The 27,985-nt window shown below is 39.8% G+C and overlaps 1 protein-coding gene across 3 annotated transcripts; it reads left to right on the top strand.

Annotated features, from left to right (window-relative positions):
* The first annotated feature begins 920 nt into the window (after nt 1–920).
* LOC116737070 (E3 ubiquitin-protein ligase TRIM39-like) lies at nt 921–26,802 on the top strand. 3 transcript variants are annotated; one of them, XM_032590032.1, is made up of 5 exons: nt 921–1,025; nt 3,207–3,262; nt 22,035–22,288; nt 23,816–24,466; nt 25,397–26,802. In XM_032590032.1, the coding sequence occupies exons 4-5, from the start codon at nt 23,855–23,857 to the stop codon at nt 26,429–26,431; spliced, it is 1,647 nt and encodes a 548-aa protein (XP_032445923.1). In that variant the 5' UTR covers nt 921–1,025; nt 3,207–3,262; nt 22,035–22,288; nt 23,816–23,854; the 3' UTR covers nt 26,432–26,802. The 3 variants fall into 3 exon arrangements, with proteins under 3 accessions (XP_032445923.1, XP_032445924.1, XP_032445922.1); XM_032590033.1 differs by lacking the exons at nt 921–1,025; nt 3,207–3,262 and adding an exon at nt 19,928–20,131; XM_032590031.1 differs by lacking the exons at nt 921–1,025; nt 3,207–3,262; nt 22,035–22,288 and having other exon boundaries at nt 23,560–24,466.
* Nucleotides 26,803–27,985: the final 1,183 nt, after the last annotated feature.

Here is a 27,985-nt window from a genome sequence, read left to right as displayed (position 1 = left end):
ATTTCCTCAGGATAAAGCATCAATCTAGCTGGATGCTATCTAGCTATTTAGCTATGTAATTAGCTGTCGAGCTTGCTAGCTATCTATCTAGCTAGTTATATGTTTGGCAAGCTAGATATCTAACTCTCTAAGCTAACTAACTGTCTAGCTATATGTCTAGCTATCTATCTAGCTATTTAACTAACTAATAATATAGGTAGCTATCTGTCTACTTATCTATCTGACTATCTATCTACTCACCTAGCTAGTTATAGCTGTCTATAGCTTAGATAGTTAGATAAATAGCTATCTAGCTATAACAGCTAGCTATTAATTAGCTAGAAAAAGAGATAGATAAGCAGAAATCTAGGAAATAATAAAATTTTGCAGACAAACGAAACCAAAACTCCAGTCAGTGCTTTATTGTTAGTAAGATTTAAAAACACACAAAAGAGGCAGGAGGAACGCCCAGCCCTGAGGACGCTGCTTCAATCTTCCCTGTTGAACTTTGGCCTCAGGCTCTAGAGCCGCCTCTACCTTTGTTTCATTTGTGATATATATTATATTATTGTAGTTTTCCATTCACAACTTTTCTCATTTCATTTCGTCTTTGTTGGATAAATGTAGAATTTGTTTCCTCTGGATTATATTTGTATACATTAGAAACAGGTAAAACCAGAACATTTCTCCAAAAATGTCACATTAAGACCTGAGCTGAGCCGTTTCACGTGTTTCTTGTTGTGCTAGTTTTAAAAACACGACTTCTGAGAATTTGTTTGACTAAAGTTTAAAGGCTTAAGGAGTTATGTGTTCACGCCCTTCTCCTGTCATCTCTCCTGTCATCAGAAAATAAATGTTCTTTTCATTAAAAACCAATGCAAGCTACATAAACATAGCCGACATGTCAGCTTGACTGCCATCCATACTGTGTTGACGTGACAACCTAAAGTTTCTGTTGGTATGGGGACGTTCCTGTTTCTTTCTTCAGAACAAACTGTCAGGCTGGGAAAGATGTCGCACAGAAACGCAGCAGAGGAAAACAAACTGTAAGCATTTAATCAAGTTTTATTAATTATTCCTCTCTTTCTCATGGTAATGATTTATTCTCTTTGTGAGTTAATGTTAATGATGATGGATTAGGTTTGGTTAACAGCACTTGCAGCTGAGTAAAAAACTTTCTTTTACTAATTTAGACTTTACTTTTTTACTGTTTTCTCTGGCGCCAAGGCTAAAAGTCACTTTTGTTGGTGAACTTGTGGATTTATTTCCAGATTAAACTGTGTGCAGAAGTAAAGCTGAACTAACAGCAATAATCTCTAATAAAAATAAACATGTTTCTTAGTTGGTTACTATTCAAGGCATCATTGATTAACTTGATCTCAATGATTAACCCACTAAACTAATCAAAAACTCTTAAAGCGTGTAGCAACATGCTCTTTCAACCCGCTTTGTGTTTTCAGTCTGCTTCTTTATTTAATGACTACAGAAACCAGAGGTATGTGTGGTTTGAGACACTGAAGCTTTTCAAATAATCTGGTTAATTACAGTTAATTCATAATTGAGAAGGAGATGACACAAATGGCTTTAAAGTCACATAATATTGAAAATATAACAATAATACCTACAATATCTAAGCATTTGTTCATGATTGAATGAGTTTGGAGTCACTTTGTGAAATTTAATGTAGAGCTGAGTATCATCTGCATAGTTATGATAACTAATCTTGTTATTAATCTGAATTAGAGGAATCATGTAAAAGGATCCCAATAATGGAACCCTGAGGTACTCCGATGAAAAGTTACCTTTTGTCACAAAGTCGTCCTGTTCCATTGGTAAAACTCAAACCCGTACCAGAGAGCAACTTTTCTTACAATTCAAGAATTACCTGAAACCACATCACCGCGCGTTGGTTGTTTGACCTTTAACCTTTCCTAAAACCTAATCAGCCTTCTTCACCCTGAGACTCTGAAATCAGCAAAACAAAGTCTGGTCTGATTGGTTGGTGACCAACCAGATTGACGCAAGGCAGGCAGAATCCCAACAGAATGTCTGGTGGTAACTTCAGTTTCACATAATCTGGATTAGCGTTTGTATTCTAATCTTAAAGTCTTTCTCTAAAAGTACAAGCTTTAGCTTCACATCATTATTATCATTATTGATTTACAAGCAGAAAATATTCCCTTTTCTCAGAACTTCCAGCCTTAAATGTTGGTGCAAAACCCAGATGCCAAGAAGAAGAGACGGCATATTTCCACTCTTAGCACCATATATGAATAAGTCTGACTGGCCAATGAGATAAAGCCATGAATAATTCAGAGCGGCGCTTTCAGTGGATATAAGGCTCGTCTCATGTAAATAGGCAGACACCAGATTAAAATTTGGTTTAGGTTAAAGGTTAAGTTGCCAGTATATGAATGTGAATGAACATAATTTAAATGTGTGTAGATGGATATTTAGACAAATTAGAGCTGGAAACTCATTAATCTGTGTTCTGGACAAAAACTGAAGACTTCTTTAAGAACCAAACTAATGAATATAAAGTTGTTTAAAAAATACATTTAAATTCATCCCATTCATTCAGGTTTATGGTCCTCTGGTCTCAATTTTACCAGAATCTCCAATAAAATCATGAAATGTTGAATCAAAACTAGTCAGGATGGATCAGAAGGACAGAATGTCACCATCTGTTAGCCAATGGAAACTGGTTTCTTCTTCTGATGGTATGTAAATGGTGACTGGACCAGATCCTGAAGCAGCAAAGGAGACCAGAACATCACACTGCCACCACCGTGTTTAACCATATTGGTCTTAATTCCTGGAAATTGTTCTGGACCAATTTACCTGAGTGTCCTTATCATGGGGGGGTGGATGGATGGATGGATGGATGGATGGATGGATGGATGGATGGATGGATGGATGGATGGATGGATGGATGGATGGATGATCCAGCAGTTTTTATTCGATTCTTTTGGATCTTCGTTGGTTTTGTTGGTTTGTTGGTTTGTTTCCAGTTTTCATGTGAAATATGATCTGAATAAATAAACTATTTACTGACATTTTGTTTCATGCTGATTCTTTTTTAAATAGTTTTTTAAATTAGTTTTTGAGGACTTTTGGTAAGTCTGCATTAATAAAGTCTTAAACTGCAGAAACTTTAAAATAATGACTTAATCAGACTCTGTCGCATGTTTTTATACATTATTTATAGTTTTTATTTCTGCTTGCAGATTCAAGAGGGCGGCCATTTTGTAGGCGCTCTGCTGATGCTCTCATATTGTTGAAGGTGAGTCAGTTTGTGTGTTCTGGTTTCCTCCGGGTTTCTCAAACCTCCTCCGATGATCTCTACCTGCAGACGAAGCGCCGCGTGAGCAGCTTCCTCTGGCCAAACAGAAAAATCGATGCCACGTCTTGTTGGCGCTCCGTCTCCCTCTAGCTGATTTTAATTCCTCACCTCCAATCAGAATATTGACTCCCTTCATATTCACACATTAACCATCCTGTTTACCACCAGTGCTGTCAGTGTCGGTCTCTGGAGGCAGTTCATGTCGGCGCTGTGATTTGTATGAGCAGCAGCTCCTCTCAGGCTTGTTTTGCAGCGTTTTACAGAAGCTAATGAGCACCTCTGACTGAGCGTGAAGTTCTGGTTTTTTTCTCACAAATGACCGCGGCGGAGCAGCGATCGTATCGGTTTGTTTGAGGCGTGAAGAAGTAAAAATGATGGTGTTGATGTGGCGTGAATAATTGATGGCGACAGGAACAAAGAGAGAGACTCTTCCCTGAATCATTTCTTTCCTTTTTTATTCCTGCCTGCAGTTAAATGTGAAAGGTGTGATTTCCTGATGTTTTCTCTGCGGACGCCGCAGACGTTTAGCAACTTCTTATGAACTTTGTCACTTCCTGTTGGTCTCTGATTGGTCGGTTTACACAACAAGTCACTAGGTCATCAGCAGTCTTTCTCTATTTTTCTGTCTTCCTTTTCTCCTTCTCCATTCTTTATCTTTCTTTCATTTTTTTTCTTCGTTTTACTTTTTGTTCTTTTTTCCTTCATTTTTTTTCTTTCCCTCTTTCTTCTGTCTTTTTTCTAACTCGTCCCAGTCAGGATTGGTTTCGTTCTCAGCTTTATTTTCGTTAGTGGATCATTACGGCTCTCGCTGATTCTCTAAGACTTTATTAGAAATGTCTCTGCGTTTAGTTTAGAGCTGAAATGATTAATTGGATTCATAAATCGATTATTGAAATAATCAACTAATTTAGTAATCGATTAACTCAGATGTTAATCGGTTTCCATCCTCGTTGTTTTTTACCTTCAAGTTTTAAACCTTTTTTGTCTCTTTTCTTTTCTTCCTGGTGTCGTTTCTACATTATAGTTGTGTAAAATATTTTATTTTTATTTTTGCTGCACCTCATTTCTTTTCTTCATTTACCTCTCATTTCTCTTCCAGTTTCTCCCCTGAAGAGCCATTTTTCTTCCCAGTCTCATTTTTTATTCGCGTCTCCTCTTCATTTCCTGTTTTCCATCATCTTCTCCTTCTCGTCCGTTTCTCTGACAGATCTGTCTGTTCTGCCTCTTGTATCTCTCCTGTCGATGATGGATGCCGTGTTGCAGTTTGATGGATGGCTCAGCCGCCGATACGAGACGCAGATCTGCAGCTTGATCTCAGAACAACTCTTTGGGTTTTAGACGCTGTCGTTGGTCAGAACCTGCTATCTGCCACGTTAGCTTACAGATAATCCCAAATCAAAGAGGAAGCATTTGATTTATAAGAATGGAGAAATCTATTTTTTATATCAAGCTGCTCCAAATGAACGTGATATGAATCATAATCAAAGTAATAGTTGGTAATAACAAGGACAGATGTGTGGAGAAACTCCCACTATGTTCGTTTGTGAACATAAAGTGTGTGTGTCCTTGACTTCTTGAGGGAAAAGATGAATGAGATCTAATTAATCTGAATCGGAGGTAATCACAGGGGGATTGCCAAGGTTGACCACCAGACGAGGAAACAAACTTCTATAAAAATTTACCAGACTCTTAATTCTTCACATTTAGTGTCAATTTAGAAAAAACGCCACTTTTGATTAAAAGCAGCTCAAATGTATGGATTTATGGTAATAGCGGGAGATTAAAGAGATTAAAGGACAAGAAATTGGCAGAAGGGAGAAATAATTGGGAACATTTTTAAATCCAGAGTATCAGGGGAATCCACTGCAGAAACCAGTTTAGATCTGAAACACCTGATTTATAAATAAAACACCACAGAATCTAAATTATATGTCCAGCTATGCAGCTATGATCGTAAACATGTATATTTATTTGATACAAATCTGCAAACATATATTTAACTATGAACAATAAATCACAAAATCACAGTAACTGAAAAGTTTATCAACTTTTCTCTCATACTTTAACTGATCTGCTCTAATCCTCATTTAATTTACTGCTTCGTGTTAGCTGTCGATGCTACATGAACACACCTAAAACATCCTGTAGTACAAAATAATCTACAAATTAATCATTAAATATAATGTGCTTCTGTGTTTTGAGGGGCTTGAGGCAGCCACTTATGCTAACAGGTTAACAACAAACAGGCTAACAGACAAGTACCAGGCATAACCGCAGCTAATAACTACTGCTAATAGGATCTGCTAAGTTTGTTAGCACTATACCACCAAATGAGACTGAATTAGCTAACTTCAAGCTAACAGAACATGGAAGTTGGTAGTAGCATACAAGCTAATGGAAACTGAACAAAATCTGCTAAGTTAGCACCATACAATTGCTAACAGGTATTTAAGCTAGGTTGCTCCATATCTAGGGTGACCATATTTGACTTTGGGAAAACCCGGACAACCTGCGGGGGGGGTGGTGAAACCAGAAAACTTTGGACCGGGGAGGGGGGTTGGGGGTGCTTGGGAAACCAGAACACCTTGGGGGGGGGGAGTGCTGCCCGCACTGACGCGGCTCAGGGATTACGTTACACGCAGCGCAGTGCCCTACAATGCACTGTAAGCTATGTAATGTGTTTTGAGGCAATTGACCAAAATCCCGGACGATTTTTAAATTCCCCCCGGACATCTTTTTAGGTCTGAAAAGTAGGACATGTCCGGGAAAAAGAGGACGTCTGGTCACCCTATCCATATCCAACATAATGGAATGATGCTAGCACCCTGAAGTATCTCATCCCAGTATTCGCTAATGGAGCCTGAAAATAACCTGCTAATCTAGTTTGCTCCAGTTATGCTAACAGAAACTGTTAGCAGAGTAAACAAGCTATATAGCTAACTCCCAACTAATGAAAGCTACATCTGTTTATTCAGTTAATTACATAAAAGATAACCCTAAATGGTTTTGGTATTATATTCATAGCTTTGTGCAGGTTAATAAAACCTGCTAAAGGATACATAAGCTAACCTAGCTTAATACAAAATACAGAATCTGCTAATCTGTCTCTATGCAGAAGCTGGTGCTAGCTATGTTTATATTAGCTAATAGAAACTGCTAATCAGATCTACTAAAGTTTTCCCAACCCTATAAGCTAACAAAGCTACCTTTCTGGTTGTGTGAAGCTAACTGGCTCCGTAATGGTGAATCCATGTATTTAATTTGACATTCTTGGGGATTTTATTTACTTCTTGTTTCTATAGCTTCTCATTTTACATCCCAGTTACATTTTGTCAGAAAGATTTAGATGCTAGAACTTCTCCAGCTGAATTTTCTCTGGTTGTTGACTGTAAAAGCTTGCCGTATTGGTCAGTTCCCTGCAGTTTTTAGCAGCGTGTGGCTCATTAGCAATCAAACAGGCTATGTTGCATCACTTTGTGACTGCCTCAGCATGTTCATCACAGCTCTCAGCAGGACACAGTCAAGCTGAGATGGTAATAAAATATAGAAAAAGTCATCATCCAGTCTGTATGAGTCAGAGCTGGATTAAAGTGAAGCTGCTGCTGCGGTTTCTGCAGAATGAAGTCAACAATACGCCTCCTGCAGGGAGGCAAAGAAGATGAATGGGAGGTTGGAGGGAACTGACCTGGAGGCAGCCATGACAGAGGATCCATTATACAGCTGGAAACACACACACACACGCACACACACACACTTTCATAAGCTACTGTTTGACTAATAGAAGGCTTTGATTTATACAAAATCCTAATTCTGTTCCTCCTTATTCTTGTTGCTTGCGGCAGATTTGTAATTCTGAATTGTTTCAAAATGCTCATCGTTGGAATCATCATTTTTTTCCTTGAACAAAATTTCTGCTTGAACCAAAGGACATTTTAAAGGCTGTTAATATACAGTACAGACCAAAAGTTTGGACACAACTGTGTGTCCAAACTTTTGGTCTGTACTGTATATATGAGAGGAGTTTCTATAAATGTTCGCAAGACCCAGCTTTTATTTTGATAGTCTGCTTCCTCTTATTGTTAGGTGAATTTGCATGTTAGCTAAATATTCAGCTTTGAGCTAGGTAAATATTTAGCTAGCTCCGAGCTAAATGTTTATCTTTCTAACTAAATATTTTACATGCAGCTAAATATTTAAACTAGAGCTAAATATTTAGTATATTTATAAGTAAATATTTAGCTACAAGCTAACAGAGCTAGCTGCTAAAAAGCTAAATATTTAATTTGGAGTTTAATGTTCAGATAAATAGTAAATATTTATCTTTCTAATTAAATGTTTAGCTCATGACATTTAAAAATGATTGTTGTAAACATGTTATTTTTAAAAAAAATTTTGTCATTACATGCTAAGTAACCCAAATTACAGCTGTTAATTTTTTTACCTGTGTAACTTTACAAACGGCGCCTGATGTTGTTGCACCTCTTCTGGTTCCTGAACTCAGACTTCCTCCAACTTTTACCTGCAGTCATAAATAAATCAGTCGTCTGGTTTTCTTTTATTATTGCAGCAGAAATTGGCGGCTTGTTCATCATAAGTTCTTAATAATGAAGAGTGAATCGCCACCTTGCAGCATTCTGGAGGAAGACGATGAAGGATGATTATTCATATTTAATGCTGGATAAAAACAGAAGGCTTTACGCTTCTCTAATTCACATTAAATGTGAGCCGTATTTCGTTGCTCAAAGTGTTTAAACATCATCTGAACCATCACTTATGGATGAACGTCGCCGCCGCTGCTCTTTGATTTCTCCGCCGTCTCTTCCTGTAATTATCCGTCTTCGTTGGCTCCCAGGCTGCAGCGTCTCAGAGAGGATATGAAGCGGCCCAGCGACGGTCTTAATGCACTCCGGAGGGTTTCAACTTTTCTTTTGTGGGAGAGCAGAGTCAGTCAGGATGTTTAAAAACTCGCTGGACTCGGTTAGCAAACTACAAGGAATCCAAACTATTATTAAAACGAGTTCTGGTGATCTGGACCAGGACCGATTGCAGAAAGCGAAAGTTCGTTTTTATTCTGAGGAAACTGAGCCTGAATGTTTCCTCTGAAATCTCTGGAATTTTATCTTGGTGCAAAACAATCTCAGTATTCCTGTTGCTTCAATCTTGTCATAACTTAGACTTTTTTCCGCAAATAAACTACAAATATTGTCATTTTGTGATGCTAAGAAAACATGGTGAATGTTTTCAGCTGTAAATTTGATCCCAGGATTTTAGAGTTTCTTTGCTGTTTCTGGTACGAATCTCAATGAAAACTGAATTAAACCCATTTTAAAATCATTTTTTGCACGATGAGACACGAATTGTGCTGGATGATAAATTATCTCGGACTTTATTGCCATAAATCATAATATTGTTATTTTGAGACCCATTTTTAAGTAATATCATTATGGAAAGTACGAGTTCCACTGGCAGATTATTTCACTTTTAGCAAGACATTTTTCAAAAGTTATAAGTAAAAGTATCATCAGTGGAAGTAGTACTTTTATAAATACTCATAAATTATTGATTTAAAAGAAGCTCTTAAAAATATTTGTAAGTTAATTTTGTCCCATTTCAAAATATTTTCACTAGAAATTTGACAAAAACACGTAGTAGGATTGTGGTTTTGCAGTGTGATGAGTCTGTATGATATATTTTATATGTTTTTAATATTAAATAGTTTATTATTATCCCTGAAATGAGCAACGTGTCCAGGGTGTTTCCTGTTTTTCTCTTTTTTCAGCTGAGATTTAGTGAAAGGAAAATATTTGTATTTTATAAAAGTCTTTCTGCTGCAGCTGACAGTTGAAAATCAGTGACCTTAAAATCTGAAACACATGAAAACAGCATCAGTCATTAGTTTGAAATCTAGATCATGCTGGCGGTTAAATATGAAGCTTCATCATAAATAAAGGAGTAGAAACAGGAAGGTGAGAGCAGGAAGTGTTGGACTGTAGGTGGTCACTCTGGTGATTGGCAGCCAGCTGACACGGCGGTGGACACAGTCGGGTGTTTCTGCAGCGCTCCGGCCGAGTGCCGCTCCGCACCGGGATGATTAATACACCCGGGGGAAGCAACACACACACACACACACACACGCACACCCGCACACGCCCACACACACACACACACACACCCACACACCAACCGCAGCGCGCGTGTTGACCTGAATGTAACTGTGCTGAACTCTCTGTGTGTTGAACTTGATGTGAATTGACGCACAAAAACACCCACAATCCCCCGGGACAGGTCTGAGAGCTCTGAGCTGAGCCGATTACCTGCCACTGACACACACACACACACACACACGCACACACACTTTCTGTCTCCCAGGGAAACGAGGTGAGGAAATAAAATGTTTTCTGTAACAAAGCGGCTCAACCAGCTGCTGGATGCACATAATTGTTTTTGAAAGTTCTGTACAACTTCTGTTGGAAGTAAATAAACGTGGATCAGATAGAGGTACAACTTAAGAAGAAGATGATAAAGAATAAATAAATATTAATTAATCAACTCAGGCTGTTTTCCCCCTGACAGTCCAGTAGACTCGGTTTGATTTGGGACCAAAATTAAAACATTTGTTATATTTCTAGCTGCTGTGGTTCTCTTTCTCAAACCAAACCCTCTGAGCAACCTGTTCCCCTCCTGGCCTGTGGGGGCGCTGCACCAAGAACCACTGAAGGAAGCAACATTAAAACCTCTGAAGACACTGAGAGCAACTTCCTTCTTCACCAGATGGAAACAAAAATGGAGGCGTCAGATTTTAGCAGTCGTAGGATTTCCCTTTAGGTTTTGGCTAAAGACCACGAGCCATTTCTCCTGTTAGCCTAGGTTAACTTGTTTATTTTGGTTGCATTTACCCAGAATACCTTGTGCTGTAGTCCACTTCCTGCTTTTGGAGCCTACAAACCTCAGTCTGGGTTCGGTTAAAGTGTTTTGGTTCAGTTTGGATGAATATCTGAACGCCAACTGGACCAGAGCCCGCTCCAAAAGCAGGAAGTGGACTACAGCGCAGGGCATTCTGGGTAAACACAACCAACGTTAACATGCTAGCCTAGCGCTAGCAGGAGAAATGTCTCGTGGTCTTTAGCCAAAGACTAAAGAGAAATCCTACGACTGCTAAAATCTGATGCCTCCATTTTTGTTTCCATTTGGTGAAGAAGGAAGTTGCTCTCAGTGTCTTCAGAGGTTTTAATGTTGTTTCCTTCAGTGGTTCTTGGTGCAGCGCCCCCACAGGCCAGGAGGGGAACAGGTTGGTTTGACTCAGAGCAGAGACAGAAAGATCTGCAAAGTATTAAATGATGCAAAATTAATGGCACATCATCAGAGGACATTTAAATGTTAAAAAATAAAGGAATTGGAAGAAATATTCCCGTGGAGATTAATGGCACCCCAATGTTTGTCTACAAACTGGAAAACATTTAGTTTCTTCCTAAACTGAATCCAACTGTAAAATAGAAAGACTTGAAAGTTATTTTCAGTTTCTGTAATTGTGATCTTTTCTTAATTTTAGAAACTTGATGAAGCAGTGATGAGTTGGCGCTTTATGCTTCAACAGGAATTTAAATAACATCTCTGGCTGCAAAATTAGACCCAAACTCTTTCACTCTGCATCAAACTGAAGAACCTACAGCAGAGGTCGACCCTCCTCTTCCTCACCTTGTTTTACAAAGACTGATGGATGCATGATAGATCATTGATAGGAGGATGGACAGATCGATAGGTGGAGGAGAGAGGCAGAAAGTAGGCCACCCATCTGTTCAGACTCATCCATCTATCTGCTGGAAGTTCGATTTCTAATCTGGGGACAAAGAGACGAGGAAGATGAGGTGAAATGACAGATTACGAAACAAAAAAATATAGCCCAAGAAGATGAGGGAAAATAATCTGAAGGATGACAAAAAAGGAGAAAAATGACTTTATCTTCGTTTTAAAGTGAGTTTTTCTTATAAACGAGGCTTCAAGAAGGTCAAGGAAGTAGGAGGAAAAGAATGGAAGATAGAGGTGAAGGAAGTAAGTGAATCAATACAAAATAAAATGAAGAAAATAAATATAATGAGGAAGAAGCCAGTTCTCAGCTGGAGCGGGAAGCTTTTTCAGACATGATTCATCTTACATGAGACTTTTATCCAACAACAGAAAGTTTAGAAAGTCCAGTTCGGCTGGTGAGCTGTGAATGCTCAGCTCCAAAAGCAGGAAGTGGACTATAGTGTAGGGCATTCTGGGTAAATACAACCAAAAAAAAGATGTTAGCATAGCGCTAGCAGGAGGAATAGCTAATGGTTTTTAGGCAAAAACAAGAGAAATCCTCCTCAAATCTGACGCCTCCATTTTGTTTCCATTTGGTGAAGAAGGAAGTTGCGCTCGGTGTCTTCAGAGGTTTTAATGTCATTTCCTTCAGTGCAGCGCCCCCCACAGGCCAGGAGGGGAACAGGTTGGTTTGACTCAGAGCAAAGAGAAAGAGAACCACAGTAGCTGGAGGTGGAGCAGATGATGCAACTTTTGTTCACCAATCGAACCAAATGTTCCTGCCCATCAGGAGGGAAAACAGTCCTAATGTTTCCATTCTCCAACACAACGGATTCAAGTGACTGAATTCACTTCTCAGCTTTTCATAATGTTCTGCAGAGGCCCGGTAATCTTCCATTGGTTTGGTCCAGTCGTGTTAAACCAGGAAACATCCAGACCAGGCAGGACATCGACCCTTTCAGACACTGCTGACCTTTAACCTTTAGCACCTTGGAACAAGCAGGAGGTTTTTAGTGAACATGGCGAGCTGATGGCGGAGTCTGAAAGTTTTCCTTCTGCTAATATTGAAACAAAGAAGTGAAAATGGAGGTGAAGCACCAGGTGGATTTAAAGACAAAGATGACAAAAATGTAGACAGGAAGTTTAAGAAATGATGACAGAAAAGAAGAGTGATCGTTTCTTTCCTCTTCTCTTCAAACCAGCAGACTGAAACAAATGACAGGAAGGAAATGGGATGAAGCAAAAGGAGAGCAGAAGCCATGGACAGACATGCAGCGCCTCCCAGTGGTGGCAGGGAGAACTGCATCCTAACGATCAGACTTTATGTAAAAGCTCCACATCGTTACACTGATGGAGTTAATTCCTGACTTCCTGTTTCACTACCGCTCTCCTGATGAGAATAAATGAGTCTCTCGCCTCCTTTGAGAATGTAATGAAACATTAAATAAATGATATTTCCTCCTCACAGCTTCCACCTCCTACCTGGAGTGTGTGTCTAAAGTTTAAGAAAGGTGCAATTAAAGGAACAATCTGCTATTTTCCTCCAGAGGATTGATTCTGATGTTTCTGAAGTTAATTTTTACGGTAACATATTTGAGTTTTTAACTCTTTAAGTCTTTCCTTTGACTTCATTTTTTATTTAGCATTTTTCCTCTTAATTTAGAATAACTGATTAATGTAAAATGACTCCAGCTCCGTTTTCAGCTGTTTTTCTGTATCTGATACTAAACATCAGATATACTGAATATTCAATCATTTCTCTAGAAGGCTTTAGCCGCTCACTAGCTGACTCACTCTTTGGTTGCCTAGCAACAGCCTTCCGGGTCACAAACTGTTTCAAGTTCCCTCCAATTTTCGGTTGCCTAGCAACGGCCTGCTGAGTAACTGGCACAGCAGCAGTTTAAAGTTTTACCAAAAAAGCTTAAAAATAAAAAACAACGGCTTGGAGAGAAAACTGAATAAAACGGGAAAAGCTACGCCACCAGTTTGGTAATATTTCAGATATTTAAAACAAAAAAACGAATCAATAATTATTGATATCGACTGATTTGAAATGTTTTTATTGTGATCAGTTTTTCACAATCAGTCAGAACAGAAGCCAGGATGGCAGTTATTGTTTTTATTCCCAAAGGAGCAAAGAAAAGGGAGAAAAACTGTTAGGTTTTTTTTTCAGTTTTTCCTCACTTTGTGTCTGTTTTTCCAATCTGAGTCACAGAGCCAAACAAAAGTCCTGACCTTTGACCTGCCGCAGAGCAAACAGCCTAAATATCAACACGTCGACAGGAACCACGGTTACTTTTCAGCCATCTTTCTCCATCTGTCTGTAAGTGAAACATATGAACTGAAGCTGCAGAGCAGATATGAAAGTACAGCAGCCAATCAGATTCCAGTAATAAACCCCCCTCCCCCCTGGTGTTCATTTTGAAGATGGATCCCCTCTCTGGTTGGCGGCGACAGGGTCATCAGCAGGATCTGATCAGCTGAGAAGAACCGACTCAGAATTAAAAACATGATGGATGGATGGAGCCTGGGCCGTTTGTCCTCCATGTTTGACGGCTGGTCACATGACCCAGATAACCAGGGGGCGGGGCTAATTCTGCTTTAATCCTGCCGCGGCGCTCCCGCGCTCACGTCTCATTTATCTGGGATTAATTTGCAGGAAGGTCCGGGCCTCCGTCGGCTTCCTGTCTCCTTAACGAGGCTTGTTAGGAGGAAATGTGCTGATTGGTGGAAACTTCTAGCTGCCGCCTGATTGGTCCGTCTCCGTCTCTGCTCCTGGATTCCTACAAACTTTAGACTTTCAGCAGAAAATGAGAACAATTCGAATTCCCTCGGGAACCAATTATATTCAATCACACACACACACACCCACACACACGCCCTCACGCTGCAGTGACTCATTCACACTGCAGTGTTTACAGGAAATGTGACAATTTGCTTCAGATGCTGCTAAACCCACAGGAATTTCATCTGGAAAGCCTGGAAACCTTAAAGGTTCAAACATGATGTCGAGATCCAAGAGGTTCATCTCAGTGGTTTAAAACAGCAGGAAAAAAATTACATTTGTTTTAATAAATTAAAAAACATATGTATATATTTCAAGCTGTTTAAAATCCAAAAATTCAGTTTTTACCATCAAAGTTGACCAATAATGTCTTTTGAAAGTTCAGTGGAAGGAAAACGTTTTGCTGTACAATATGAATACTGAATTACTTATTATTTTATTATTATGAGCCAACATTATGCATATTAATGTAATATTCAGCTTAGTGGGAGGAGTCTCTGCATTAATCGCCATGGTAACGCCAGAAACCAGCGCTAACCGGTAGAGCAGGGTTCAGGTTGGGACATGAGGGCTAAAATTATCGAGTTGAAAAAACATGTGGCCACAAAAATGGGCTTTTGTATTTAATCTGCTGGATAATAAATAATAATAAAAAACAATTTCATTAAAATCAACAAAATAGTTGGAATATGGATCAGTAAAGCCACAGTTTCTACCTTTTTTTAGAGTTGATTATATGGATTTTAATGCTTAATTTGTCATTTATCATAAATTTTTTTATTTAACCCTCTGATGCATGAATTATGAATCCCTGAGTCAAGATTTTTTTTAAATGTGTTTTTACTCTTCTTAGGGCATAAAAAAACAAATATGAACTTTTTTTTTCAAAAATGTTATTTTTCCAGGAAGTTACAGAAATGTCCACTACAGTGGACTACATGCACTTCAGCACTCAACATAGAACAGTATGAACTTAACTGAAGAATAATTTTATCTGAGTTTGATCATAAATCCATGACCTCATATTCCATTGTGGGCTTTGAAAAGCACTTGAACATACTTTCATACACTCTAACATTCTATAGCCCTTCTGTTAATCCAAACCAAGAGAACAATCTTCATCAAACAACTCCTCTTCTAACTTCTCTCCTAACTCATTTTCCTAACTCCTAGGCTACATGAAAATTGGCAAAGCATCCAGGGCACAGTGCCACATGGCACTGCATGCAGATGTATTTGGTCTTCCTTGTGCATGCAGCATCGTGGCATCTGTTTGCATTTTTGACTTGAGTGAGCTAAGGCCAGTGACTTCCTGCGCTGAACCTGACCTCCCTGGGTACTTTGGTCACTGCTCTGCACTTTGCTGGAGGTGGGGCTCCACTGGGTCTTCCTTTTCTTTTTTGCTGACCAGAGCCAGAATTGATCAGTGCACGGGCCACAGAAGCTTTGAAGATAAGGCTTGACCAGTACATCCGTGTCCTAGGATACCGAATGTACCCCATGACCATGTTGATCCCTAGAAAACTTTGCATTTCTTCGCTTGTCACTGCCAGATTTTCTTTCCCTTTCTGCAGCGCATACATGTTGGTGTTATGCACTATCACATCAATGAGATCTAAGGCACAGGTGTCAAACTCCAGTCCTCAAGGGCCGGTGTCCTGCACTTTTTAGATGTGCCACAGGTACAAAACACTGGAATGAAATGGCTTTATTACCTCCTTGTGTAGATCAGTTCTCCAGAGCCTTGCTAATGACCTAATTATTCTATTCAGGTGTGGTGCAGCAGAAGCTCATCTAAAAGTTGCAGGACACCGGCCCTTGAGGACTGGAGTTTGACACCCCTGATCTAAGGGAAACAAATACCCAAAGAAATCAATTGGTTCTCTTCCATCAACATTTACTCTCCTTTCTCCTAGAAAAGGTGGAAAGTCTCCATCAAAGTTATTGTCTTGGACTTTCCAGACATATTTGCGGGGTTGAGTGCAGGTATGGCCCTTGTGAACATTTCTCTGAGCAGGTACCATGTGGACATTTTCCTCAGCTCCCTCATCTTGCTGACCTCCATCTGCATCCTGTCCTTCATCATCCTGGCCCTCATCATCTTGACTTTCAGCATCCTGACTGTCTGCATCTCCTTCATCATCCGTATCTCCAATATTTCTAGTGTTCTCTGGCAGCCATTCCTCATGACTGCTGTCACTATACTCATCATCAGAGGAGTCAGAGGGAATTTCCTCGACTATTCTATAGTGTTCCTTATTCTTTGCTGCACTTGTGGTCTAAAAGTATGAGAAAATTATAATTTTACTAACACAAACTACAAATAATCTGAATAAAAAATTATATTTTTAAAACTAACATAGATATACTCAAAATGAATTTAATTGCAAGCAAAACAGTTATAATGAAAGATAAATCAACTACATGACTCATGTTAAAAATATAGTCAGCAATGCATGATGTCCACTGTGGTGGACACATGGTTAATCGCAATTTCCTACTTACGTGAAATAAAATTTTCCAAACTAAGTTAATAATATTGTTACCTAGATGCTCCTGCATGTCAGCATATTTTTTTTACCTCTAGAATTCTCCGAGAATAGAAGGATTGAGAGGATATTCCAGGAGTGGTCATTGACTGTGTCTGTCTGCCGGCCATCTTGGACTCCGATGACATTAACTTGTAGTTACAACAACTTGCCACTGAATTAACCTCAGTGGAGGGGAGCAGTAGAGAGCATTCTAAGGACTGATATGCAATACCACCGTAGAAGCCACTGCATTTAGGAGACAATGACTTCTAAACAGCTGTCCACTGTAGTGACCGTTATGCACCAGAGGGTTAAGAACATTGAACAAAATAGACAAAACTGAGTTGACTAAAATATTGTCCAAGAATTATTGTATGAAAATGTTTTCTAGCTCTTATTTCTATCCTAACCTGTTTAAAGAAGCGTAATCACTTTCAAAAACATAAGTAGGAAAATTAAAAATGTTTATTAAGACCCAAAATCTAAGATGGCTGCCGAACATATGAAACAAAGTGATAGTTTCAGTAAAAAACTCAAAAACGACTCAAAGTTCTCCCATTTACAAAACATTGTGACGATCTGGAAACCTTTGGGAAAATATTCTGTGAACCGACGACACAAAAGTAGATTTTAGTGTTTAGGATTTCGTTTTGTCTTTGGTTAAAGACCACTAGCCATTTCTCCCGCTAGCACTAGGCTAACACGTTTGTTTTGGTTGTATTTACCCAGAATTCCCTGTGCTGTAGTGCACTTCCTGCTTTTGGAGCGGTCTCCGGTTCGATTGGCGTCCAGATTCAAACCGACCAGAGTTCACTTTTTGGTCCGATTAGCTTTCAGACCTCCGGAAACGGACCGGACTTTCTAAACAAACCGAGTTTGTTTGCCTAGAAAGGCTTGTTGTGGTGAAGAAAGATCCAAAAAGCAAATCTCTCGTGATAGGAATTTTGTTTACCTAAATACAAAGAAAGAATTGAACTTTTATTTATTATTTGTTCTTCTTCATCTTACTTTAGGAAGTTTTCAGTTCCATGTTATCCTGTTGCTGCTTCTTTTAACATTTGATCAGCTGATCTGTTTTCATTATAGAACCTCATCCTTTCCTATGGTCTGCGCTGCACACTTACAAACTGCTAGCATAGTTGTATTGTTTGTAGGAGAGCTGTTAGCAGAGGCGTTTTGTTAGAGATCTTACATGTTGATGTTGTTAGTTTCACTTCTCTTTTACTCCTGACAGATGGCACAACCCAGAGTTGCCTCTTCTGCAGAACATTGTTTTACTCTTTTTAAACAAAAATGACCATCCTGAAATTAAACCAAAATCTCAAATCCTCTAATTCAGTATTTCTTTATGAATTTAATGATCATCAATCATCAAACCTAGATTAAAGGTTTTAAACTTTAGTCTAAAAAATATTATTCTTATTCACAATCATCAGTTTGGAGTAACAAGTTACTAAATATCAAAGTTTATTTTAACCTTGCATTTCAAACCAACTGACAATTTATTATTATAATTATTATTATTAAATAATCAATAATTTGATCAGTTACTCAGTTCTTGAGTACAATTTGTTTATTCTCATAATCACACTCAAAGCAACAGAAACAGAAAAATTAGTCAGATTTTCAGTTAGTCACAGATTAACTCCAGTGGAGGGACTTTAAAACTGGTGTTATGTGCTCTATCTTCCTGGTTTTAGTGAGAACGCCAGCAGCAGCGTTCTGGATCAGCTGCAGCTGTTTGATTAATTTGTTGGACAGACCTGTGAAGACGCTGTTGCAATAATCAATACGACTGAAGATGAAGGCATGGACGAGTTTCTCTAGATCTTGCTGAGACATTAGTCCTTTAATCCTGGAAATGTTCTTCAGGTGATAGAAGGCCGACTTTGTGACTGTCTTTATGTGGCTCTGGAGGTTCAGGTCAGAGTCCATCACTACTCCCAGGTTTCGGGCTGATCGCTGGTTTTTAGTTGTAATATCTGAAGCTGTGCATTGACTCTAGATCTATAACTCTAGATCTATGACTCTAGATCTATGACTCTAGACCGTTCCTCTTTAGGTCCAAAAATAATAACTTCAGTTTTGTTTCTGTTCAGCTGGAGAAAGTTTTGGCACATCCACACATTTATCTGTTCTAAGCATCTGACCTTTGGATGGGGTCAAAGGTCACCTGGTGACATCGTAATGTAGAGCTGTGTGTCATCTGCATAGTTATGGTAGCTAATATTATTTCCTGTTATAACCTGAGCTAGTGGGAGCATATAAATATTGAATAAAAGGGGTCCTAGGATTGAACCTTGGAAACATGGTAAAACCTGTAGTCTCTTTTATCCTTTGCCATGTTAGATTTTAAAATATAGAATGTAAGTCAATTTAAATTTAAATGAACTTAGTCTGTGTAAACATTTTATCAGAGATCAATGAATTACCTTAAGTTTGTTGATCCTTAATGCTGAATCTGTGAAGCCAGTGAGCAGCCCTCCTCTCATTTTAATCCTAAGAGATGTGAGGCTGGATAAAGTCCAGGTCGGTACCAAACTCTGATCGCTGACTCCTCTAGACATACAGCCAAAGGATCATAGCACCAAGTTGGTGTTTTAATCTTTTGGAATTATTCTACCCAGTAATCAATACATAAAAACAACATTGTTCTCTGAGAAAAATGTTCTTTTCTTTTTATTATTTCATTCCATTTCTCATCAAATTGTTTTTGCATCTGTTAAAATTCTTTTACACTTAAGCGTCCCTCTTTAGGAAAGTCGTAATATATATATATATATATATATATATATATATATATCCATCCATCCATCCATTTTCTGTTCACCCTTGTCCCTATTGGGGTCGGGAGGGTTGCTGGTGCCCATCTCCAGCTACGTTCCGGGCGAGAGGCGGGGTACACCCTGGACAGGTCGCCAGTCTGTCGCAGGGCAACACAGAGACATACAGGACAAACAACCATGCACACACACACTCACACCTAGGGAGAATTTAGAGAAACCAATTGACCTGACAGTCATGTTTTTGGACTGTGGGAGGAAGCCGGAGTACCCGGAGAGAACCCACGCATGCACAGGGAGAACATGCAAACTCCATGCAGAAAGACCCCGGCCGGGAATCGAACCCAGGACCTTCTTGCTGCAAGGCAACAGTGCTACCAACTGCGCCACTGTGCAGCCTATATATATATATATATATATATATATATATATATATATATATATATATATATTATTATTTTTTTTTTTTGCATGAAACTTTTCCTATTTGTCTTAATAGGTGCACTCTACATATAAATTCAAAATTTATTCACTTTACACATTTGCAGCCCCCCCCCCCCCCCCCCCCCCCCCCTGTGTCTACCTTTTAGATACTGTTTGGGTCAATTTGACCCACGAACATTATTGCTGTACCTCAGAAACGAACATAACAGGAGGGTTAATCACATTGGGACTTCAACCCAAATTATTTTTTTATTTTATATGGGACTTCAACCCTAAGTTTGGACTCCAACCTGATTTAAGAGTGCTTATCAGCTCACATTTCTGTCTGTTTATCTTATCCGATCAGATCTCTTTAATCCTCTGCTGACAAATAAAGTCGGACCTAGGCGCTGGCCCAGCGAAGAAGTTACTTCCCGGGACTTTGTTTCCAAGTCCTGTAGTCTCTGGCCGTGCACAGTTCTTCTGGCTAGTCAGCGAACGGGTATGTTGAGAATCCGGGTCACGGCACCAAAATGATAGGTATTTTCTTTACCTAAAAACAAAGAAAGAACCACAGACGACATTTATGAGTTTTCAACCAAGCTTCTGCAGAAAGACAAGACACAGCGAACTGCTCCTCCGAACAGCTCACCATGTGTTCTGACCCGCTGCAGTAGAACTTGCCTTTTATTAACACTAAACAAAAGCAGGGGTGCTGATAAGATTAGGAGTCCCCAGGAACTAACACACACAAACACAGTTTTACAACTAAGGAAACTCTCAGAAGACCATCTTCAATGAACATGTTTTAAGGGTTAAAGAAAGGTTAGCTCTGTCTCACACACTTTAGCAAATTCATCCTCTCTTGGGTGTTAATACTAAACCTTTAAATGAAAAGCAAACTGGTAACTACTTATGTAAGAATGATAACAAAACATAATTATTCTAACATCTCGATTTACTCATCCTCCTACATCCCAGGCCTCATCTGCAGTTATGCAACATGGAACTAAAAAAAACACCAAGAACCTCAGGATCAGTCAAAGTTTTAAACACGGCGTTCACCTTTAGTGAAAGGTACAAGACTTTTACTAAAGTCTTTTACTTTTGGATACAAGACTTTAGTAAATATTCCAATATTTTGTGTAATTGGTCATTTGTTATAAGTGAGATATGAACAGAATGCTGCCGTATCTTTAAATATGTTTTTGAATCTGCTGGCATGCCGTATTATATTTTAGTTAAATTTTAATGGTACTTCTCAGCTAAACCACCTGCAACTGTTTGGTCTGTATGACATATTTAACACCTGCTGTTCGGCCTTAGCAGTCGATCTGTTGACTTTTCCATTTTAGAATCGCCTTCCTTTCTCGGCAGTGTAAATGTGTTTGTACAGGAAGCAATTTGTGAAATGTAAATCTATGAAAACATATATTGAAACTGTGAGAGAGAAGGCTTTGTGTGTGGACGGTTTTTGTTTTCTGACTTGTTGCTATGGGTGGAGGAGGTTGAACCAAAAACCGGTTACATCTATCTGATCTGGCTGTTTTGTCATCTAAGAAATGTTTGGTGCTGCTTTGAATGTCTGTAAAAACAAAATAAAAAAATTTCCACTGTGCTGCTGAGACTAAAGATCCTTTCAGCTTTAATCAACTATTAATAATTTGCCTAAAAATGTACATTTGGATCGATGCTTCGATGGATCCTGACTGTTGGCTCCAAAACTCATTTCTGTCGTTTAAAAACTACAAATACATGAACCAAACAAAACAACTCTGCAATCAACCAAGCAAATTCAATTCAATTTGTTTTGTTTTTTTATCAGGTTTGGATATTGCGTCGTTCTTGTTCTGTAAGTTGTTCTGTGGTTTTCGGCATGTTTGTACCAAACTGATGATCTTATCTGTGAAGTTTTAACTTTTGTTTCTGTAATCTCTCGTCTACGACTCGGTTAGAAGAAGAGTGTGTGACTGTTACAACAGCAAACATTTCTGTTTTTGTTCTCCTCTTTTAACTTCTTATCATAATCATCTGATCTGGCCACTAAACAAAATAAACTCATTTATCTGCTAATCAAAGTTTTAACTAAAATAAAATATTTTCCAATAAATCAAACTTAAAACTTATTCCTGCATTTAAATGTTTCCTTGAAGAACATAAACTCTCTGCTGATGTATTGTTTGTTTCCGTTCTATCTGAGCGATTAAATTATTTCTTTTTTAAATGACATTAAATTGCAAAGCAAAGCAGCAGGCAAATCAAAATGGAAACTTATCCAGTCTGAGGATAAATGCAGCAAAAGTCACTTTAACTTTAGTTCAGATTTCAGGTGATTCTGTGCAAACACCATAAAACTTAAACTGATTGTGGATTTATCTCTGTCCCTGGATCTGTTTTCCTGGCAGGGCGGAGCTTCCCGAACATCGACCTGAAACAGGACAGACTTGTGTCAGAAGAGCGCAGTTCTTCCAGGATCCAGCCCGGTTCCAGCCCGGTTCCAGCCCGGTTCCAACCCGGATCCAGCCCGGTTCCAGCCCGGTTCCAGCCCTGTTCCAGCTCGGTTCCAGTCCGGTTCCAGCCCGGTTCCAGCCCGGTTCCAACCCGGATCCAGCCCGGTTCCAGCCCGGTTCCAGCCCGGTTCCAACCCGGATCCAGCCCGGTTCCAACCCGGATCCAGCCCGGTTCCAACCCGGATCCAGCCCGGTTCCGGCCCGGTGAGTCCTGCTACAGCTGCTGTAGAGACAACAAACCAACCAGACTGAGCTGCTTTTTATTCTACCTGCACAATTTAGTGTTTATAAAACTAAACCTTCTGTTTTCTCAGATTCCCTTAGAGGAATTTTTTTTTCTGCATTCTCTTGTAATCTTCTCTTGCAGGTTGAATACTGAAAGTTTTACACTACAATATAAAGTTTTTTAATGTAGGAATTACATGTTAGTAGCTTGTTTGTGAGTTATTTGAAGTTTTTTATCTTTTTTTTTGGAATAAATGCAGCAGAAACGTTCAAAATGCTGTTGTGAAACCATTCAGACGTGAGTTTTCCATCTACTTTAAAACATAAACACGACAGAAAACAATATTTAGATTTTTTATGAGTTATTTTATATTACAATCTGACTGTTTTGGTTTGTCTTTTAGTGTGAATTGTTAATAAAAGGTTGTTTTCATGTCCAGTCCCATCTGAAAGATATTATTCAAACTCAGTTTGAATAATAAACTGCGTTTGTTCATCTCTGTGAAACAAGTTTTCACAGAAATGAACATTTGTACAATTTTAAACTGACATTTGTTATCAATGTGACTGTATACAAAATTATGAGACAGTATTCGCGCCATAATAAAAGATAAATAAAATTACAAGTCTGTCAGGTTTAAACACCTATTGAGACAGATTTAACAAACACAAGAAAGACAAGAGAGTTAGATTCTTTTGTCCTCGCGAGGAGAACAGCCAGAGATGTTTTCAGTCACACATCTCTTCCGTTCTGAAAACATATGTGTCCGTTCTCCCTTTCTATTGCTGTTAGGATCCCTGTTACAGAGAGCGTCTCACAGGGGCGGGGAAAACACTTCAGTCACATGATTGCAACGTAAATGCTAGTCACTAACAAAACACATGGTATCTACACACTAGATTATTCTGTTCCAGACACAGGATAACACAAAGCAAGTTGTACGTCTTCACAGCGATGGTTTTATATCTAACAGGTCAAGGATGCAGAGGTTTCTGCTGAAGGATAACATGTTGAAAACGGTTCTCTGCTCTTCCTCAGAGGCCTTCTGAGAAAGGAATCAAAGTAATTCAACAACACAGAAACTTTCTTTATGCTAAGATGAAACAAATAAAGGCATATAAGACAAGAACATTATAAAGGCACATGAAACAACAAATATTTGATAATAATATACGTAATTTACCTAACAAAGTCATATGAGAATATAGTAGAAATAACAAAGGAGTGAAGTCGTTTTATTATAACTGTACAACTGTATTATTGAAACTTTATTCTTGTATTATTTTGACTTTATTCTTGTATTTTCTCATCATGGCTGTAATACTCCGTCGTATAAAACAGTCCAGGGTTTATTTGTAAATTTATTGCGATGGAAAACCAAACCTATCGCTGGCCAACGCTCCATATGTTCCCCCGTCTTTGAAGCAGTAGATTTATTTTTTCCGTGCAGGATTCCTGACTTCACCGTATTCCCTGGACGCCGACAGACATGCTGGCCGCCGGCGGCTACCAGCTGAGCGAGGAGCATCTGTGGTGCTGCATCTGCCTGGACGTGTTCTCCAGCCCCGTCACGCTGCCCTGCGGACACAACTTCTGCAGGAGCTGCATCCAGGAGCACCTGACCTCTGACCCCCAGCGCCGGTGCCCCATGTGCAAGGAGCGCGTGGACAAGAAGCACAAGCTGGGTGTGAATACTTTCATATCTGAGCTGGCCGTTCAGTACAGGCAGAGCGCAGGAAGGAAATCTGGAAGCAGCTCAGAGCCGAGGAAAGCGCCGTGCGGAGCTCCAGTCAGACCCAAACCGCTGACCTCCAGGTCCTGGCTGCTGCTAGCTGCTACCCTGCTAGCGCTGCTGCTGCTGCTCACGGCTAACCTGCATCTCCATCAGAGCCTGAGCAGCGGCGAGACTCTGCTCTCTGAGGCGGAGAGCGTCTGCTCCGAGCATCAGGAGCCGCTGGAGCTCTTCTGCAAGAACGACCAGGTTAGCATCTGCCGGCGCTGCGGCGCCACCGCGCACCGCCTCCACCAGCTGGTTCCGCTCAGCGACGAGTACCAAGAGAAGAAGGCCGAGCTCAGCAAGACGGAGGCCCGCATCCAGCAGGTTCTTTATTCATTTTACCTTTACAGGTTAGGACCAAAATAATGCAGGATTCCTACTTTAATCTCAGGATGATACGACGGCGCAGTGCAGCCATCGTAGATAGAAAAAGGAGTAAATTTCTGCCAAAAAACTCGAGAAATAAACCTGGAAACTTTCTGAGTTTTAAAAGTTTAAACTTTTCGGCTTTTGAAACTTTTTCTAGAAAATTTCTGAGCTTGGACTGTTTCGACATCATAGAATTGACTTTGAGCTCATTGTAGACAGAAAAAAGGAAGAAGTACATTTATACCAAAAATCTCAATTTTGTAGAAAAAATGTCCAATATTTTTTTCTGGTAAATTTCTAAGATTATTCTCAAAATTTCTGAAATTGTTGGCGGAAATTTACTCCTCCTTTCCTTTCCTAGATACGCCGTCATAGAATTTAGTCCTTTTTCCTCAGAATTTTGAGAAGATTTATGAATCTATAAAGTTGAACATTTACCAGGAAAATCTCAGAAATTTTCTAAAAGGATTTTTGGAAATTTCTCAGTTTGAAAAGTAAACAAAAAAATAGACTTTGGAAAATTTCTGAGTTTCAAAAGTTTCAGGATTTTTTTCTACAAGTTTTCTGGTTAATCATAAAATTTGAGTATTTTGGAAAACATTTACTCCAGGAAATTTACTAGAGAAAAAAAAATATATTTTGGTTTCATAACGACTTTCAGAAATTTTTTTCTCGAACATTTCTGAGGTTAATCTGAAAATTTCTGAGTTTTTCTAGCAAATCTTCAACTTTTCAAACTCCAGATCTTGTACAAAAAATGTGGATATTTCTGAAAGTAAAGCCTGGTGGCCCGCCAGGCTTAAAATACTCTGAGGTAGTGCAGATTCAATCATGAATCGTTAGTGATTGTAGTAACGTTTTCTACCAAACACGTGACCTCGGCAGGTGATCTGGCAGCGGCGGCTGAAGATCCAGGAGCTGAAGCGCTCCCTGCAGCAGAGCGAAGAGGCTGCAGACGGGGAAATGGCGGACGGCGTCCGGATCTTCAGCTCCCTGATCCAGACGCTGGAGGCGGCGCAGGCGGAGCTGATCGGGGCGATCGAGGAGAAGCGCAGAGCGAGGGAGAAGCAGAGCCAGAGTTTGATGGCCGACCTGGAGCAGGAAGTGGGGAAGCTGCGGCGGCGGCAGGTGCAGCTGCAGCAGCTGTCGCGCTCCAGCGATCCGCTCGTCTTCCTGCAGAGCTTCCCGGCGCTGAACGCCATCCCAGCCACCAGGAACTGGACCCAGCTGAGGATGTGTCCGCTGGTCTACGACGGCCTGACCCGCACGGCGCTGCTGAGCGCCACCAACCAGCTGACGGACACCATCAGAAACGCCATGCAGACGCTGCAGGACGCGGCGGTGGAGAACCTCCACCGCTCCGCCGTGGACGTCGATCTGGACCCAGACACGGCGCATCCCGCCCTCCGGCTGTCCGACGATCGGAGACGGGTTCAGCTGGGAGACGGCGGGAAGACGCTGCCATACCAGTCCAAACGCTTCGAAGCTTTGGTCGGCGTCCTGGGGAGGCGGGGCTTCTCCTGCGGGCGGTTTCACTACGACGTCCAGGTGAAAGGAAAAACCGCCTGGACGCTCGGCGTCGCCAGGGAGTCCGTCAACCGGAAGGTCGAACTGGACCTGAGCCCGGAGAACGGCTTCTGGACCATCCGCCTCCAGAACAGGAAGGAGTTTGTCGCGCTCGCTAGCAAGCCGCTTCCTCTCTCGGTGGGTTATAATCCGGATTGGGTGCGAGTGTTTGTGGATTACGAGGAGGGTCAGGTGTCGTTTTATGACGTGGAAGCGGCGGTTCTGCTTCACTCCTTCACCGGGTTTTCCTTCTCTGAGAAACTCTTCCCGTTCTTCAGTCCTGGTCCGAACGACGGCGACAGAAACTCTGCTCCTCTGATCATCACTCCTCCGACTCAACACGCAGAAAAATAACGCAGACATCAGTCAGGACTTTTCATTTAAAGGGCCAGTATCACATAAATCATCATGTTATAAAGTTATTCCCTCATCACAAACATGGAGTTTTGCTTTGACTCTTTCATGGATGTCTGACAATCATTTAATCTCCACGGCAACCAGTCAGCTAGGTGGACCTAGCTCCGCCTTCAAGACGCAGCTCCTCCCCCACTCAGCTCCTTCAGACTAGCCAGCAGCAAATAGCAAACAGCTGCTGAGCTCATTACAGGAGCTACTTCTCAGTGAAACTCAATTATAAATATTGAGTTTTAAATGAACTGCTTGTAAATACAAATACAAATATGTATTTTTGATGAATATAAATTTAAAGAAAACTTTCTGGGAAACTGGAAAAAATACAAGAATCAATGCAAAAATGAAATATGTTTATAGACAAATAAAAGTTAGAAATTACCTTCATAATTTAATATTTAGCTCCTTTGTTTATCTTGCATTCTTCTTTTCAGTTGTTCATAAAGAAACGAGAAGGAATATGTAAAAACATATTGGTTTGTTTTTACCAATATGTGTTGATATTTTGAAGATTATCAATTGTCAACATGGCTCAGAAAATAGCTTGATTGTAGAATATTCCATCAACCCAAACCTAAAACCAACGAAGATATTCTGGCTGGAAAAATTGTTGTTTTTTCCAGTTGGAGATAAATAAATTTACTGCAAAGTGTTTATTTGCATCAGGCAGGAAAACAATGCAGTATCTGAAGGAGTGGCAGCTGAAAGCAACCGTCAAATATGTCTTGATTGAAATGTCAAGTTTCATTGAAAGTGTTCAATCGTATTATTATTACAATCCTTTTCAGATTAAAGGTGATAGATGACAGAACCTTTTAAATTAAGTTCTTAATCTTTTCTGTGTCCAACTAAATTACTATCTTTAGTGAATCATCTGTTATGAAGGCAGTAAACAAGAGAAAGGTAATTACTGTTAACAAAAGAGCAGGAAGAACGAGTTCACAGTAAAATGTTAAACTGCCGATGACGACCATGTCATCAGCACTGTTAAAATCACTTATTTAATTGATTTAGTTTTTTCTTTTTTAACAACTCAACCTGCTTGAGCTCCAGGCGGCTGCAGGTAAATAACCATATTAAAGTTGTCTAGACTGACTAACCTCAGACCCACTTGGCATTGAGACAGAACTGATCAAATCAAAGGCACATCTTGACATGCAAATCAAACCAAAGCACTTCCTGCCTGCTGCTGGCTCACATTCTGGACATTCTGGTGGTTTCTAATTAAGGAGAATTTATTTTTATCACAAGGTTGATGTCTGGGTTCCTTTCAGGCTGAAGTCGACTTTAAAATCTGTTCCTTTCAGTTCATCTGACAAATAACTACTAGATATTTATATCCTCCAGATTACTGTTGTTTCCTTGAAAAGAAGGAAGTATTTAGTTGTAGCACCACAGTGTTCACGTTAAATTGTGCTACAGAACAACTTTGAGTCAAAGAAATCCCAAAACATGTATGACAGAGTTTTACACGCAACTAATTATGTTTTTTTCAAC

This window comes from Xiphophorus hellerii, chromosome 17, assembly GCF_003331165.1.
Source record: "Xiphophorus hellerii strain 12219 chromosome 17, Xiphophorus_hellerii-4.1, whole genome shotgun sequence".
NCBI classification, from domain to species: domain Eukaryota; kingdom Metazoa; phylum Chordata; class Actinopteri; order Cyprinodontiformes; family Poeciliidae; genus Xiphophorus; species Xiphophorus hellerii.
The sequence above is the reverse complement of the archived record's forward strand: the minus strand, read 5'-3'. Positions and strand labels throughout refer to the sequence as shown.

Bases quoted from the DNA above. Each gene is read 5' to 3' on its own strand.
- LOC116737070 (XM_032590032.1), top strand. From the start codon at position 23,855: ATGCTGGCCGCCGGCGGCTACCAGCTGAGCGAGGAGCATCTGTGGTGC. The intron at 24,467-25,396 runs GTTCTTTATTCA...TGACCTCGGCAG, and splicing joins CGGAGGCCCGCATCCAGCAG to GTGATCTGGCAGCGGCGGCT.